Below are 16378 nucleotides of genomic sequence, written 5' to 3' on the forward strand. Positions count from 1 at the left end.
ACATGGAAACTGACGTTATCATTTATATAGGAAACGGCAAAAGGGCATGTTGGAGCTCAAAATTTGAATGCAAATGTTGATACAAAGGATAAAACTTCATGGAAGAAGCTGCCCTTCCTCGATAATGCCAAAAGGAATTAATTTATCTCTTAGATTGACCATAAAGAATTACAGAACAATATTCTTATCAGTCCGATTTGCTAAGATGAAAGACGAAGGTAAGAATGAAAGTAACTTGTATCTTTAGAACTTGCAATTTGTTGGTATGATGCTTCACATTCTGCCTCTGATCAGATCCCATGACACAAATCCCATTACAGCTGCTAAAAACACAGGCGCCCTCTGTGATGGTGAAGATGAATTTGCGGCAGGGATGGAGCCAAAGACGGTGGGGTAAGAAGAATCAGGCAAAGCACTAGGACCATAAGAGGGTGAGAATGCTGATGAGCCATTTCCAGAAAGCACTGAAATTTGCAGCTTCTGTTTCTTTTCACAGTGACCTGGAACTGCACTGGTGAAGTAGAATTCGCCAAGGGAGGTTATGTTGAAGAGGGAATTACCATTGTTCATGTACAAGATTGGATCTGTAAGGTTGCAGGCATTGAAAGACTGCCCTGTGACTTGAATCACTGAATCTTGACTTGGTGGGTATAAGAACACTGCACGGAGATAGCACACTATCAAAAAATGGACAATGAAGGCAATAACAAAAAAAATGGGAGTATTTAAGATCAATACATGATCTACATACCCATCCTTGTAGGTTTTTGGGAATGAGAAATAAACCAAAGTCCAGATCAACCAAGAAGAGGAACTTACGGAGAGAATCTCCAATCTTGAAAATGTGGTTCTTGGACCAGTTGGTGTAGACATGTGCATTTGCAGAGGAGGGTATTCCCCAAGCATCCAAATCTCCAACCTTGTATTGGTAGCAACTCACTCTGGTTTGCACCAGCATAAGAAACTGAAAGGCACACAAGAACTGAAATCTTGAACTTCTAAGATTGCCCATCTTCACCTTCTCACCCACTCACCTTTTCTCAAATCTAGGAAAGTCTCAATGGGAAGATCTTATTGGCCTGAGTGTCGGAAGACAGATTGGAGGAGCATAAAGGACAAGTTGAAGGAGAATTTACCTGAATGACCCTCTCCCTTGTGATAATGACTTGTCATGGTCCAGTTGTCTAAGTTAATAGCTACAAGATCTGTTCTTTTAGGTGGTGTGGCCGCAATAACAGTAAATATCTAATGAACTTGATAGTGGAGATCATCTTATATGATAATGAGTTGCAAATTAGACCTACTGATGATGCATTCACCAAAAAAAGAGTCTAGGATCTAGGATGGAAGGGGTTTCATCGATTTTTCAGGGGTAGATTTGGGAAGAGATCAATCATATACAAAATAATAGCACATGGGACAGTTGGATATACACTATAGGTACTAAAAGAAGCAGAAGGGAGAGGGGGATTTTAGCATTATATTATCATCATGTGGATCAGAGAGACCTGTCTCCTTTTTCACATGGAGTGTCATCTGATACGAAGCCATCTCTGGAAACTTTAGAGGCCAGTTGGTCAAAAGAAAGTGGGTTCAGTGACTGACCTTTTAGGCTTTCATGTTCATCAGCAGTATCAGAACTAATATCTTTCTTTTCAGGGTTGGGTTAAGAAGCCGGATTGAATGGAAAAGCGAGTGTTTCAGCATCTCCCTAAACTATTAATCTACAACCCATCAAACACCAGAACCTGTCTACTGTCCAAGAATAACCATTTTTTCAAGTCATTAAAACGTTTCCTAAGCTATATCTCTTAGGTCAATTCCAAAATGAAATTGTGATTGTAGTGTATACATTATTGATGTCATGATAAAATGCAACTGGTATATATTCAGTATGTCCATGAAAATAAAACCATGGAGTGCTGCAGAAAACAAAAAAAACAACAAATAGCTGAGCCCAAGAATCTTAATAATTTCCTTTGTATTTCCCTTAATCCGATTTAATGATTAGAAAAAAAAAAACCATCAAATCACCAAGATGACAAAAAACTTTGAACTTCCTAACATTAACATCTTAGGGATATATAACCAGTATTTATACAGCAACCATTTCAGAAAACACTATTTAAAAAGAGGTACAGAATTCGTCTCCTCCCCAAAAATCATTTCTGTTATGTCAAGCCCAACAGTCAGTGCCCCGTTGTGATACTTGATAGGCTCAACAATTAGGAATAATTCCATACTATGATGGCCAACAGCAAAGCTAAATGCAGCTTCAACAGTAAATAACAAGAAAAAGGTAGTCCCACTTCAATCAGATATTTAATGATTCTGCCTCTGTGTCCCTCTCCTTCCAATCTTGTGGCCCTGTAATAAAATGTATATGCATGACATATGAGTACAAAAACTTTTTATCTAGGATTTGGGATGGTCTGCTACACTCGAACTTTTCCAAGTTCTTATGAGTTTTGATCAAGGATTTAAAGCAACAAATATCAGTCTAGGAATTCATAAGTGATACACATGTCATATCATCCTAAATCAAACCAATTCCAAGCATTTCCAAATTTCAGAATGATTATCCTCAAGGTAATTACAGAACTTACTCGATCTTTGGCTCTCTGAAATCATCATGAGCCTCCTTTGCAACAGTGTTGCCACAAAGAGGAAAATCGAGCACATGCCAAACATGACAGTGATTGGAAATGCATTAACCTTCAAAAAGGGAAGAACAAACCAATATTTAGTGTTAGAGAGGAGCAGAGAGAGATAAATTATCCCTATGGTTAAGAGAAGAAACCATTAAAACAGTACATCAAATAAGATCACCAGAAAGGTTAACTCAACCACCTTACGAAACTGATCTTGTTTTACTCATGAATGAGAGTATGATCTCAATCAGGTCGTCTGGCAAAGAACTAAAGGGAAAAAAGGGAATATGAAGAAACCTACTCACATTGTACAGCACAATGCACACAAAGATATTGAGAGGAATGCGGAAGAAGTTCATGATAGTGCTCCGTGCCTCCTCTGGAATGTATTGGGATCTCATCTTCATGATGGAAGGCCAGAATATCCCTACACATGCTTCAAATGTGCAGAAGCCAAGAAGCTGGATACACCCTTTGAATGAAATGCTTCCACCTTTCACATCAGAAGGTGCTACCAGGAACTTTTCAGATTTGCAGTCAAATTTAGAAATAACTGTCAGTATCTCCATGATGAAATAAGATACTCAAATTGATGTGTTTGAAGAAATTAAGGAATCAGAATCCGGGCCATACATTTATTACAGTGGGAAGCAGGAGAGAGGCAGATGAGATTGTAAACACAATTTGCATGTAGCTTTCAACTCTTGTTGATGAGCGGGCCATCAGTCGAGATGCAATTGAGCTTCCCAACATTGAAGCCAACATGAAAGTTGCAAATATGAAACCATGTGGAATTTCCTCTTCATTCGGACTCAAAGCAGGAGTCCAAAGGAACACAAATGTGTACATTGAACCTTCAAATAGAGACTGTATTGCACCCAGCAATGCTATTTTCTCATCTGATCCACATGAAACATAACAATATTAAAATAAAAAGAAAATAAAAAAGAAACTTCCAAGCATATAAAATAAATCAAAGAAGAAAGAAAGAAAATATATAAATGATCCATAAACCACAATGGAAGATTTTGTTATTTTCAAACTTTTTGTACAAGGGCAAGGACTGATATAAAACTTGACCATGGGTATTGTAAGAAACCATTATAGTGATTGTATCAGCTAATTACAAGAAACAAGTACAGGATTATCTGCCAATTGATAGGTGCCACCTAAAATGACCTCCTAGGGAAAGGATAGCACACAGAGTATGCCATCCAGTCATACAATCAACTTAATCGAGTTAATATGAACAATCAAAAAGTTCAGTATAGGTTCTAGGGCCTTTTTTTATCTTTTCCATTTTTTGATAGGCAAACAGAGAGGATATGATAAGTGCCCATCGGAAAAGGAGGCATACCACAAGGTCTATAGCCTTCACCCAAGCAGGGTATATTTATCATTTTTAAGTATCCTGGGTTCACAACTTCAAGGCTACAATCCACCAAACATTTTACTCACATACACATTCCTGGTAGTATTTATTCCTATACAGGTGCAATGTAGGTTGAAATTTAATAGCAAGGAGAATTAAGTTGAGCTACCAAATCCATGTTCACTAGACGTAATTTCCAGCAATGAAGAAAATTAATATAAATTTATAATAGTTGAAAGTAAAGCAAAGTTAGAAATGCACCAGATGCAATAGCTACAGCAGCACCCTTAAATTGCATAAGCAAGTCCTTGCTTTCTGAAGGATCTCCATAATTTTCAGTCCATGATGATAATATGATTGCCATACCGATTGCAAGAAAGCATGCAGCAGCATCAAATGGAGCAACAGGGCCAAGGCCTAGAGTATCAACTAGTACATTTCCAAACAATCCAGACAGAATGGCAATTAGACCATTGCCAAGAAATATTGCCTTAGAGAATGTAAGTGACAGCCACTGTTGTTCAAAACCCCTCTGCACAAGCAAGGAACACAATAAGAACCAACATAATATAACAAAACAACACAACATTATATCCCAACTACTTGAAGTTAACCACACGAAGGCTTTTTTTCCATAGGCAATAGGAACACAAAATCAATGTCAAGTAGCTGTTAAGGAGTCCTAAAAGAGGCTCCTAAAAGAGGCTATTGCCAAGGCCAAGTAAATGTGGGCCATTTCCCCTGGAATGGCTAATTGTGATGCAATTTCTCCGGCGAAAAGCAATTCAATTGGAACACATTACCTTCTGTTAAAATAATCAAATGGTAACAATCAGCTGATCACAAGTTGGGACTGACTTACTGGAATGCTAAGAATGTGGAATAGTTCTCACCTTGTTGTGTTCTGCAACTAGCCATGATTCAAAGGCTGAAAAAAGCAGAGAAGTAGCAATTCCTCCCAATATACGTCCCAACATTAAAATTTTGTACTGAGGAGAATGCTTGGTGATGCAGCTCAGTATATAAGTTATGCAGTAAGTAACGCATGCCCTCTTCCGACCCCTAAATTTGGTGTAGAAAATATCATGAATCAATGGATCAATTAATATAGACTGGCAAACAAACAAAATCAAAAGGAAATCTTACTGTTTATCAGCCAGAGACCCAACAATTGTCCCAAACAACATAGAGGACCCAAAACCAGCAATAAACAATTGCCCAATGTCCCCCTTCCCATAACCATATTGACTGTAGAGGTAGTACACATAAGGACCCTGCAACCAGTCCCCAGCTATTGCCACAATCAAATAAATCAGTACAACCTTAAAAAAATGGAATCAAGAAAGAAGCTAACCCCACAATTATATTCAACTCAACCAGTTCTTAATGATTATCATGATGATAGATACTACTTTCAGCATGTTGCAATTTATAGCACCCATTAAATTAAGTTCTGAGCAACTAGATAAAAATCCATGTGTAGCATAACGTAAAGGCCAAAGAGGGATCAACAAGCAAAAAACACAATGAAGCCTTTCTTGAAAGGATTTATCTGGAAAGAAATGGGTTACTAAAATAATATTATTATGAAAAAGGAAAAAGAAACCAACCAGATCAAGCATACATTTGAACAAACCGCACATTCATTTGATAGTAAACATCAAAAGACACCCAAGAACACCGATTCCTCTGCGAAATTGTCAGAAAAATAATATAAAATTTGAATTTAAAAGGCTGCCAAACTTTTCCGCACCCCGAAAAACCAAGAAAACCCAGACTAAAGCCAACTTAATACACCTACTTGGCTTAGTTGAGTAGAGTCAGAAAACTCAGAACTCACCCTCAAATTCTCAACAAGGGGATGAGAGGATCGCAGAGAATTATCCTATTCTTGCATTTCATCAGAAAAGAAAGAAAGAAAGAACGAAAGGAAGGAAGAAAAGGAGCGTTTGCGACCCAATTCAAGCCCTAGATCCGAGGAGACAAACGGCATTGATCAGATCCACTAACATTAGCAAAAAATATGGATAACCTAGATCTAACCCGTATCAAACAAACAACACGAGCGTAGGGTCAGTGTGATTCCACCATGAATAACCAAACCCCAGATGAAAAATGAAGAAAAAACTTGAGGTCTAAGCTTACCCATCATAAGAGAGTAGACGAGAAGGTAATTGTTCTTAAAGGAAGTGAAGGCAGTAGACGTATTGATCCGATCCTTGCTTGTTTTGCTGAGCTCCAACGCTGCCACCACCGCAGCGAGCCCCCCGAACACCAGAAAGTAGAACACCTCCATTGCCGAACCAGATTCAAGAAACTGATTTTCAGACAAAAAGATAGCTCGAAAGGAAGTTACAACTTACAACAGAGCTTTGTCTCATGAACCCGAATTTGTAGTTGAGAAAGCGATTTTCTTAAACTCTTGTTGATTTCCCGGGAACTCGATTCCCACTCCCTCACCAATAGCCTTTTAATTCGTAAATTATAATTATTTTCTTTACAATTTAGCTTCTTTTTTTTTTTTTTTTTCTCTCTCTCTCTCTAAATAGAAACTATGCCAGAAAATCCACACAAGAGAAAATAAGAGAAGAAAATTTACAGATTATTTGAAAAAATAAAAAAAAAGAAATGTCATTCTTAATTTTTGTTTTTTTAGTGATTTCATTTTTAAGACTAAATTTAAAATATTTTATGGACAAAATTTAAGTGATTATTACATCATGCCACCACTTGATAGAATCAGCCACCAACTTGCATGTGACCAACAGAAAAAAGGTTGAAAAGAATGTCCTACACAATGGTTTTCTTCAAACAAAAGTCTCATATTTTAAAGAAAATTTAAATGATCATTGCTCCAAGCACTAAAAATATTATAGACTTGGAGTGATGGAGTGGTATGTTCTTATTTCTTAAAGTATATATAGCGTGAATCATAAATTTTATTACATTTTTTAGCAAAAAAAAATGGATTATTTAGAGAGGGTAGGTAAACTGCACTTACTGAGACTCAATCACAAGGGTATTATGGGCATTGAAAAATGTAGGTCTAAATCATTGAAAATTGTGGGAGAGTTGTATGGGAATGTCACATACCATGTTGGAATATTTTCAAAATAAATGGAAACATGCCTTTTTAAAGGTATGGGTCTTCATAAATGGGCATGTAGGCAAGTAATGCACCTCAAATTAAATGGACGCATCATCCAAATCCTCTAAATTGAATGGTGTCTTGGGGTCCAAGGATGGTCATTTTATCCTTTCATTAAAGGGATAACATATTAAAAGGGATGAAATATTTCTTGAAAAACTAGTGTTTGTTTTTTTGGCTTTTTACTTAAAATAATTTGTTTTTAGAATTTAGGTTGTTTGTTTTTTTTACTTTTTTATGACTTATTATAAACTTTTTACTATATAGAAAAAGCCAAAATATATAGCTTTTTCTAAATAGAAAATATAACATATTGGTTTTTCTTTACTTTTTAATACTTAATAGAAATAGAATATTACAAAAACAAACAACCTAATATTTAACACTATTAAGCAATAAGGTTCTATTTAGAATTAAGTAAAAAAACAAACACCACCACTCTTCGCCTTTTTTCAACTTAAAAAATATCTATTTTGACAAAAATACCCTTATATTTTTCTTGCAAAAGTAACCATTTCCTTTAAAAGACACATGTAAATAATGAAAATACTAAAGGGTATTTATGTCAAAAATTGATTACTCTTCAAGTTCAAAAATAAGGAAGATTAGTTTTACAAATTTGGGATGTTTTCATCCTTTTTAATCAATTGATCCTTCGTTAAACCCATTAAATTCTTTGTTTATCTCCACATCTTCTAGAATTCTATTTTATTTCATATATCATATACTGCTATTCTATATGAAATTCATAGATTTTTGGACAAGCTTACTATATTTTGAGGGTATTTGGAATTTACTTTCATCAAGTACACAAGAGACAAACATAAGTTCATTTTATCCCTAAAGCCTTGTTCATCATAGAATTGTTGAAGACAAATAAAGTCTTAAAAAGAAAGCATTATTGTACCCATTATTTTACCTCCACTTGTCTTAAAATATTGTTCTATTGAAATGGCATCATTGTTTTTCTTTGCATTATTTATTTATTTATATTTTGTGAAGTTGAAGCAATTTGGTGTTGATGACTTGAGGCTAAGGTAGAAAAAGTTACCAAAATCAAAATTATTGGAGAATGTTAACTTTCAAGAATAATGAGTTCTTAAACTTAAAGATGGAAGGTGATTCAAGAATAGTAATAGATTTGAATATTTATAATTATGGTCGTATGTATAGGAAAGCAAATAAAATAGCAAACTATTTGACTAAAAAAGATATATAGCTTTTATAAAGTTTGATTTCGAAAATTATTATGGTTCATCTTTCAATCGAATTTGTAGGTACTCCTACTTCATAGTCTCTTTTCATTGAAAAAAAGTTGCATTTCCCACTAGAAAATCTTAATTTGGTTTGAATGTTTATTACACTAAAACCGATAACGAAAAGATAGAAATAAAGCAATTGCAATACTAATGGACACATTTGCAATACCATGACAAACTCTTTATTTGATCATTATCATAATATAATTTTTAATAGTTTATCACAAAAAATACCCACTAAACATTTATATATTAGAAAAAAAAACATATATAATCTCATATTCCTCCATAATCAGAAAACCTAAATAAATTTGACATAATATAAATAAATTAATATCTTAAAAAAAAGAATAAATTAAATATCTTAAATTAATAAATTATACAATTTTATATCTTATTTATATATTATATAAATTTATTATTTAAAGATTATTAATTTATTAATAAATAAAATATTCATTTATAATATCTTATATTTATCAATTTATGTTTGTTAAAATAATATTAGATTCTTAAGCTTAAATATAAATAATTTATTATTAAAATATATATTTTTAATTTAAAAAATAAATTATAATTTAATAATTTTTAATTAAATTTTAAAAGTTTCAGTTGGCAATTGAGACTTTAGTTCAAAAATGAAATCTCGATCGTCAATTGAGACTTCAGTTAAAAAATGAAGCCTACTTCAGTTCAAACAATTGAAGCTTAAATTAAAAAATAAAGTAAAAAATAAAGCATCGATTGCCAATTGAGGCTTTAACTAAAATTTTGAAAAAAAAATATATATTTCTATGGCATGACTCTTACATGACACTAAAGAGACCAATTTGAACATAAATTTGATAAAGTGGTTAGATCTAATTTTTTTTTTTTTGGTATAAATGGGCATTTTGACCCAAAACTCTTGAGAAGCCTTGTCAGTCTTAGGACAGCCAAGAGAGAAACTTCAATTAAAGATCAGAACTCTAAGAAGAAGAATGGTGCATATATGTCATCACCGCGAAGTTTGGTCTTCATAGGAAAGCATGTCGTCTTTTAAAGAAACAAAAGAGATGGTCTATATCAAATTTCATGACCATGATATTTGAGTTTAATGTTCTCAAAGATGAGGAACCTTGATAGATACATTTTGATGCAAAATCAAAGTTATTTCATTTCATATGAAGTGATGAATGATATGAAATGTCAAACTGGATTCCCCTCACTAGATTTGAAATGTCAAAACCATCACAGCATCATTGCTAAAAAAATTTGTAAGTTTGTCTTGGGAATGGCAGAATGAGGAACCCATAGCAATGAATTCCAATTCTCCAGCCTCAGCCTCCTCTAACCCCACCCTACAGGGTAATGCATTTGGTGAAAGCAGATTCAATTTCGCAAAAACATTACATCACACAAAGATTTGGTAGTTTGTCCAGGTTTTGGGAAACAAAGCAACCTACACCTGCATCTACATACTGAAAAAACTTGACCGATCAGAATTCCTATTTCCCCATTTCCAGAGCTTTTATCATAGCAAGAACTTACAGAGAATTACTTATTTTTCGATTTCTGTATCTCCCATTACTCGCTCCAGTACTTCTCATCTTCTTTAGCATTCTCTTTCTCATCGTCAGAGGCCTCCTTCAACCCCATCTTGAACTTCTTCACATCCTCGACCGCAGCACTCCTGAACAACCCCACATCGACTGCACCAGAAACCATGTGATAGCCTCGCGACCTTAGATCATCTGGGGAATCATGCGGCATAGCGAAGCCAGCCAAGTAGGCGCCTTCCCTGGGTTTTTTCTTCGTCCCCAACACGCCCTTCTCTGCAACCTTCATCATCTCTCTCACCTTCTTGTTCCCTGGATCCCACAAATATCCCATACTCGCGCTCAGATCCATGGGCCCCATTTGGATGCAGTCGACCCCATCGACGGCGGCGATGTCTTCGATCTTCTTCACAGCCTCTTCAGACTCGACCTGGCACATGATCAACAACTCCTCCTCGTAATTGCTCAGATACCCAGCGTCGATGCCGTAGCTCGACGCCCTCACGACAGTGTGCGCCGACCCACGAACCCCCGCCGGTGGAAACCGGCAGTACGAGACGGCTTTCCTCGCCAATTTAGGGCTGTCGATCATCGGAAACATGATCCCTTGTGGACCCAGATCGAGGGCCTTTTTCGCCCACGTTGGACAACTCTCTGGGAGCCGAATGATTGCCGGAGTCCGAGTAGCGGCGAGGGCGTGGAGGCAGGGTAGGGCGTCGGAGACGCCTCCGTGGCCGTGCTCCATATCAACGACGACGAAGTCGTAGCCAGCGAGGCCGGCGATCTCAGCGAGAGTGGGAGAGAAGCTGAGGAGGAAGAGGCCATAAAGGGTTTCGCCATCGTGGAGACGAGACTTCAGGGATCGAGAAGGCACCGGCACCGGCACCGGCACCGAATTGTCGTAGGCGATGAGATCAGAAGTCGTGTTGGAAAGCCGGAGTGGAGCTGGGGATTGCGAGAGAATGGGGTTTAGGGTTTTGAGGTTGAATGCTGGCTTTGAGAAAGAAAACTTCGGAGAAGGAAGGTGAATTAGGGTTTTGGAGGGTTTAGGAAAGTGGGGTTTCGGTGGGGTTGAGAGAGACGAAGGGGGGAAGGTCACCGTAGCCATGGCGCATTAGCCTTGAAGGATATCTTTTCAACTGAGGGTATTTATCAATAAATAATACTGTAATAACACTGATCACATTGGGATTGGGATTTGGTTAAGGCCGTTTATCATTTGGGTTACGGTCGTTTGTCATTTTCTCAAATGAATTTGGCTGTGAATTAAGAGCCTGAAAATGAAGGGTTTTTCAACCAATGCCAAATTTTATGAAAATGGTGGATGATCATCTTGATGGGTTTCGGAGGGCTTATATTAAAATGATGGTGGTGGATGATGAGAGGTGGCCTGTGGGCATGGCTACAATGGAGGTAAATGTTGTAATCAGATCAGAAAATAAAGAGAACAAGGGTAAGGAAAGAGAGAATACTGGCTTTAGTTTGAGTGGCTCCATTTCAGTCTCCAAATCAAGGTAGCAATTACAAACCTAACTTTGAGCCTGTGGCCTCGTAGAGAAGATAATCCGTGCGACATGGGAATTTACTTCCATCTCAACTGCATGGGAAGGTTGTAATAGAACATGATATGAAACAAACTGTTCTAATACTGAATGCAACTTGAAGAATAACAAATAGAAGTATCATCTGTCATAAAATCCAATATAAGTTAAAATGTACTTCATATGGGACAACACTATAAAAGAAACTAGGGAACACTGTAACAAGAATTAGACCAAGATACTGAAAATTGGGAAAGAGCGGTATCAAGAAACCCAGATCCCTTCCCTACTCAAATGCCATGAGTACAATGAAAATAACAATTTGATTTGCTCTATCAATGCTTAGAGTTTCAAAGCATCCTTAGCCATAGCCAGAGCACCCTCGTAGTTTTGATTTCCACCTATAAACCCGCTCATGTGGACAAAAACACAACCAGGAATGCCTGCTTCTCTTGAGAGCTCATCATCTCTCAAACCTCGCCATTGAGATGGGAGAGGCTTTCGGCTCTCAAATTTATCAGGGGCTACTGCCACTGCCTGCACTCGCCAATGTTTGCTCCTGTCATCCTACAATGCACACAATATATCAAACAAAACTTGCAATTAGAAACTCTAGTGGCAACATCAACGAGATAACCTCAGGGAAAGGTTCAAAAGAAGAGAAATCACATGAATATTTTCTCTTTATTTTGTGTTTTCCTTGGGTTTCTTTTAAGGACCAGAAGCCCCTCAAACAGAAGGCCACTTTGAAGGACCTGAAACCCCTCAAACAGAAGGCCAAAGACCAAAAGAAAATTAAAAACAAGTGTCATTACACTACCTCACCCTCCTGACTACTCAGAGCAGGGAGCAACTGACTCCCAATTTAACACAGCATGCTTAAGATTATTAGTCAAATTGAAATATGCAACCTGCTACAGAATCATAGCATATCTTTCCTCCCAGAGACCGATGAAGATACATGAAGTAAAAGCTACTACAAAAATTTTCCCTTTAGCCTAAAAACACTAGAATGGAAATTAACAAAGAGGCTCCTTAGAGCCACAGCTTCCTTCAAATGAATATGTGGGATTGTATTTCTAATGAAGGATAAATTCTTTATTTTTCTTTATGGTTGCATGAGAAGAAACAACCCCCCAAAAAATCTGCAGTGCTAACTGCTACATAACCAATTATGCATAAAATGGATGAATCTTATGAAAATTCCAAAAAAGGTTAAGAAGTGGTGGATGATAGATATGAATACCTGGTAAAGAACATATTTAATGGGAGGATCAATCTTCATTTCCTCTTCAAGCTCAAACAAGTGAAGCTTCCACTGCAGAACATAAAAATTCTTTATCAGAAACTTCTCGACTTCAGATTACATGGTTGATGTGGCCATGTAGGAAGCCAAGAGATAAATCAGGTATGTCTACATGGCACTAAATTATGTAAGAGGATATCCTATTAGCACTGGCATGCTTCAGTCAAGAAGAATCAACACCACGTTAAGGCAAAGGAAGTATCTTGTCAGCATTAGAAATGATAGGCAACATTCTAGTTATAATTTCCTACTTGAGTGAACATTTTCTGGAGTAGCTGTGAATGGCTAAAAAATCAGCCAGATCGAAGTGTTAATGTGTTCTCCCCTTTGTCTCCTTTCATTTCTTTTTAACTTCCCAGAACTGGAGACCAGATAAATTGAGGTTTCCTGATTTATGAGAATCCTAGGTTAAGCTAATTCTTATGCGATAATCAAGCAACTCAAATGTCGTGATGAAAATTGCTCTATCATTGAATTTGTTCTTTCTTGAATTATTGCCACATGAGACAACCTCTGATAGCCTTAATAGACAAGAATATTTACTTTCACGGCCTCCCTATTAAAGCCCTATCCATTAAGCACCACCTTATGGTTCAAAGTATTCAGTTGCTTCAGTACAAAAACTAAGACAAAGTAAAGCTTGATTGAGTTAATGTTAAGAACCTGTTTAACTTACTCTTTATCTTAGAAACTCTTAGAAGTTTTCCCAACCTATAAAGCATCTGACTTGTAAATGAACATACCTAACAACTTTATAAATGCTATATAAAGATATAATACTGGGTCAAGCAAAAATATGAGAAACTCAAGTGCTGAACAGAAGAACATGTCAAAACAAAAATGTAAAAATCAAAGAACCAAACATCAAACTGGTAGCTTCAAAGATAGGATAAAGCAGATAAGGACTTGAGCTGGCCGAAGAACAAAATCACATAAGCCAATGGGAAAATAGATATCGCATACTTACAGGGCAAAATCTATTTAAGACCATGATTTCCCCACTAGGATCAATATCCATTCTTGCTGCCAGACATTCCATAACAATTGACCGAGCTGGTAACCATGACTTTGCATGAAAACGAACATTCTGAGAATAGAAGAAGACTTTTATGAGTTAAAGATTTAAAAATAAAAACTATAAAGCACACAATTTACCATTTCTAACCATGACACAGGTTTTCATGCAAGATTTTAAAGCGCCTTCATAGACAGGTGTTTCGAGCCCCATGCCCCACCCCCAACCAAAGAAAATGGCATAAAGAAACAAACTCATGCATAGTCAGTAATTCTGAGAAAATCTCACATCTAAAAACTCACTGCCACTGAGATTCATTGCTCTTTCAAAGGCCTCATTTTCCTTCTCAGATGACTGATCAGGATCCATCCAGTCCAAATTCAATTTTCCAACTCTTGAAGACAAGTGTGTGTTATTCACATATCTCAGAGGCTGGTCTGTATCATACTGATTGATCCCATTGTCAACCGCATCAACTGCCTGATATAAGTAAATAATAATGTTAATAAACAATAACATTACAAATAATTTGAGTTCTACAAATAATGATCTACAATGAATGAGATCTTTCTGAATAAAAACATACACCCATACCAGTTGTAGACCGATCCACATAAGGAATATCGTTTCGTATGAAGAATAATAGATGCATCAAGAAACCACAACAAATGATCCATAGCTTTGTGTGTGTGTGTGTCCATGTACATACCCATCAAGAATATGCCTATATATATGTGTGTGTGTGTGTGTGTGTGTCCATGTACATACCCATCAAGAATATGCATATACAGATCACGGGCAAATAACCATACAAAAATGCATTTATGCACACAAGCACTTAACTATGCTTAAACATATAAGAAGCTTGATGTATATATACTAAAACCACATACATTTTAGACTTGCTAGCAGGCAAAACTAGAACCACAGCCCTAATATTTACCAGGCAACTGACTGAAACTATGAATTTAGAGTAATCCACTTCATTGTCAATGGAAAGTAAATAAAAACAATGCGTTTTGGATTGCTAAATTTAGTACCTCCATGAAGCTTTTATAGACCGCCAAAAATAACCGTAGCACATCTGGATGTCCTTGATCAAGCTGAAGTTCCTTAGCTATTATCTCCATTCCAAAGTGCTTTAGAGTCAATCCGGTTAGATCATGTTTCAAGGACCAACAGATAATGTAAGTAAAAGGCTATTTTAAATGGAATGGCATAATCCACTGAAAAGAATCAAAGATTCAGAATGGCAAAGTCAATCCCAATTCCAATCACCCACCTTGTACACAAGGCCGGCACTGCTGAGCTTGGTAGAGAACCCGTGCCCAAAAACCTCACCAAACCCTTTCTGGTGATGATCATAGCGATCACGACTTGGATCATAAACGCCCCCAACGTCAAGCACAGCATCAAGGCCGTCCAACACCTGCAAACCCAAAACAAATCAGAAACAGGACGAAGCTTTACGTGGAATACAATGAACCAGAAACTCATCCTCTGTAATGGAGACAGGTAAACCAAAAAAGAAACAAACAAAGGAAAACTCCCAAGCAAAAAGGCTTCACATTTCTAAGCACCCAAAACCAGTAAAATAAAAATAAAAACAAAAAACTCACAATCCCTTCACCACCCCACCCCCCTCTAAATGGGTTTCGGATTCCAAACCTTTTGGTCTCGGGTTCGAACGATTTGGGCGTCGCGGAACTTGTCAGTGAGGCGAATCATGAAGCAGCCAAGAGCTTCATCGCAGTGGAAGCTGCCATTGTGCGTGCCCACTCGCTTGAGGCCTGGAGCAGTGGAGAAAGCAGAAACCCTAGAGTGAGCCATGAGAGGAAGCGTCAGGTATCTGGGGAAGAAGAAGAGTTTCTCTGTAAACCCTCTGGCTCCGCTCAACATGCCTCAGCCCCGTGCCTTTGATTTATAGAACCTAAAGCCCAAGACTTCAACTATCTACTGCTTTTTCTTTTGTCTTAGGTGAATTGGGGGTGCTCCTCACAATGGGGTACGATTTTATTAGGAAGTGTTCACATAGTGGAAATTATATGTAGGTTTTAGGGATAAAGAAAGTCTTTAAGGACTGTTTGGATCACTTGGGTTTTATTTATGGATATGGTCTTTCATAATAATTGGAAAAAAAATTGTTTCAAAAATAAAATTTTATTTTGTTAAATTGGGTGTGCAATTGTGATTAATATTATGTAAGATTTTAGGGAATCGGTTAAATATGTAATATCGGGATTGTATAAGAATAAAAATTTATGAAATTACGATATAAATAAAAAATAATAAGATACAAATAAATAAAATTAAAATATAAAAATTAAAAATAATTTATAAAATAATGGAACATGGTTATGTTCAACTTTTATAAAAATTTGAAAGAAGAAAAAGTCAAAAAAAAAAAAACATAGGAAAATAAAATAATAAATTTAAAGTTAATAAATTATTCTTAAATTACTTTAAATTTATTTCACTTTTTTTTAATTATTCAATATAAGGGTTAAATTATATAAAATTTAAATTATATTTAATTTTTCATATTTGA

At 36.3% G+C, this 16378-nt stretch overlaps 4 protein-coding genes and 1 long non-coding RNA gene across 6 annotated transcripts; all 5 read right to left on the reverse strand.

The window, feature by feature from the left end:
* Positions 1 to 122: 122 nt before the first annotated feature.
* On the reverse strand, positions 123 to 1930 carry LOC100246223 (early nodulin-like protein 1). The gene is made up of 2 exons (XM_002280849.4): positions 820 to 1930; positions 123 to 659 (listed from the first exon to the last, which is right to left on the reverse strand). The coding sequence occupies exons 1-2, from the start codon at positions 1010 to 1012 to the stop codon at positions 274 to 276; spliced, it is 579 nt and encodes a 192-aa protein (XP_002280885.1). The 5' UTR covers positions 1013 to 1930; the 3' UTR covers positions 123 to 273.
* Positions 1931 to 2039: 109 nt separating this feature from the next.
* Positions 2040 to 6892, reverse strand: LOC100251359 (uncharacterized). Of its 2 annotated transcripts, XM_002280824.5 has the most exons (8): positions 6169 to 6892; positions 5170 to 5314; positions 4917 to 5085; positions 4285 to 4555; positions 3285 to 3550; positions 2957 to 3172; positions 2607 to 2715; positions 2040 to 2367 (listed from the first exon to the last, which is right to left on the reverse strand). In XM_002280824.5, the coding sequence occupies exons 1-8, from the start codon at positions 6317 to 6319 to the stop codon at positions 2315 to 2317; spliced, it is 1380 nt and encodes a 459-aa protein (XP_002280860.1). In that variant the 5' UTR covers positions 6320 to 6892; the 3' UTR covers positions 2040 to 2314. The 2 variants fall into 2 exon arrangements, with proteins under 2 accessions (XP_002280860.1, XP_059598709.1); XM_059742726.1 differs by having other exon boundaries at positions 2040 to 2715; positions 6169 to 6657.
* On the reverse strand, positions 5589 to 6173 carry LOC132255081 (uncharacterized). The gene is made up of 2 exons (XR_009467669.1): positions 5864 to 6173; positions 5589 to 5712 (listed from the first exon to the last, which is right to left on the reverse strand). It is a non-coding gene; the product is annotated as an uncharacterized LOC132255081 (long non-coding RNA).
* A 2893-nt stretch (positions 6893 to 9785) lies between the features above and the next one.
* On the reverse strand, positions 9786 to 11592 carry LOC100256504 (uncharacterized). The gene has a single exon (XM_002280800.4). It carries the CDS (start codon positions 11074 to 11076, stop codon positions 9997 to 9999), a length of 1080 nt encoding a protein of 359 aa, XP_002280836.1. The 5' UTR covers positions 11077 to 11592; the 3' UTR covers positions 9786 to 9996.
* A 43-nt stretch (positions 11593 to 11635) lies between these two features.
* Positions 11636 to 15858, reverse strand: LOC100261603 (uncharacterized). The gene is made up of 7 exons (XM_002280791.4): positions 15499 to 15858; positions 15113 to 15259; positions 14871 to 14969; positions 14119 to 14310; positions 13783 to 13902; positions 12756 to 12827; positions 11636 to 12076 (listed from the first exon to the last, which is right to left on the reverse strand). The coding sequence occupies exons 1-7, from the start codon at positions 15727 to 15729 to the stop codon at positions 11852 to 11854; spliced, it is 1086 nt and encodes a 361-aa protein (XP_002280827.1). The 5' UTR covers positions 15730 to 15858; the 3' UTR covers positions 11636 to 11851.
* Positions 15859 to 16378: the final 520 nt, after the last annotated feature.

Source organism: Vitis vinifera, chromosome 2 (assembly GCF_030704535.1).
Source record: "Vitis vinifera cultivar Pinot Noir 40024 chromosome 2, ASM3070453v1".
NCBI lineage: Eukaryota > Viridiplantae > Streptophyta > Magnoliopsida > Vitales > Vitaceae > Vitis > Vitis vinifera.

What these genes read in the sequence shown, in the direction of transcription:
- LOC100261603 (XM_002280791.4), bottom strand. Translation starts at nt 15,729, where the DNA reads ATGTTGAGCGGAGCCAGAGGGTTTACAGAGAAACTCTTCTTCTTCCCC. An exon ending in TTCGAACCCGAGACCAAAAG is followed by an intron (nt 15,260 to 15,498) that starts GTTTGGAATCCG and finishes TTGGGTTTGCAG; the next exon opens with GTGTTGGACGGCCTTGATGC. An exon ending in TCTTAAATAGATTTTGCCCT is followed by an intron (nt 12,828 to 13,782) that starts GTAAGTATGCGA and finishes TATGTTCTGCAG; the next exon opens with TGGAAGCTTCACTTGTTTGA.
- LOC100256504 (XM_002280800.4), bottom strand. Translation starts at nt 11,076, where the DNA reads ATGGCTACGGTGACCTTCCCCCCTTCGTCTCTCTCAACCCCACCGAAA.
- LOC100251359 (XM_059742726.1), bottom strand. Translation starts at nt 6,319, where the DNA reads ATGGAGGTGTTCTACTTTCTGGTGTTCGGGGGGCTCGCTGCGGTGGTG. An exon ending in CGTCTACTCTCTTATGATGG is followed by an intron (nt 5,315 to 6,168) that starts GTAAGCTTAGAC and finishes TTGTGGCAATAG; the next exon opens with CTGGGGACTGGTTGCAGGGT. An exon ending in GGGTCTCTGGCTGATAAACA is followed by an intron (nt 5,086 to 5,169) that starts GTAAGATTTCCT and finishes CACCAAATTTAG; the next exon opens with GGGTCGGAAGAGGGCATGCG.
- LOC100246223 (XM_002280849.4), bottom strand. Translation starts at nt 1,012, where the DNA reads ATGGGCAATCTTAGAAGTTCAAGATTTCAGTTCTTGTGTGCCTTTCAG. An exon ending in CAAGATTGGAGATTCTCTCC is followed by an intron (nt 660 to 819) that starts GTAAGTTCCTCT and finishes ATCTCCGTGCAG; the next exon opens with TGTTCTTATACCCACCAAGT.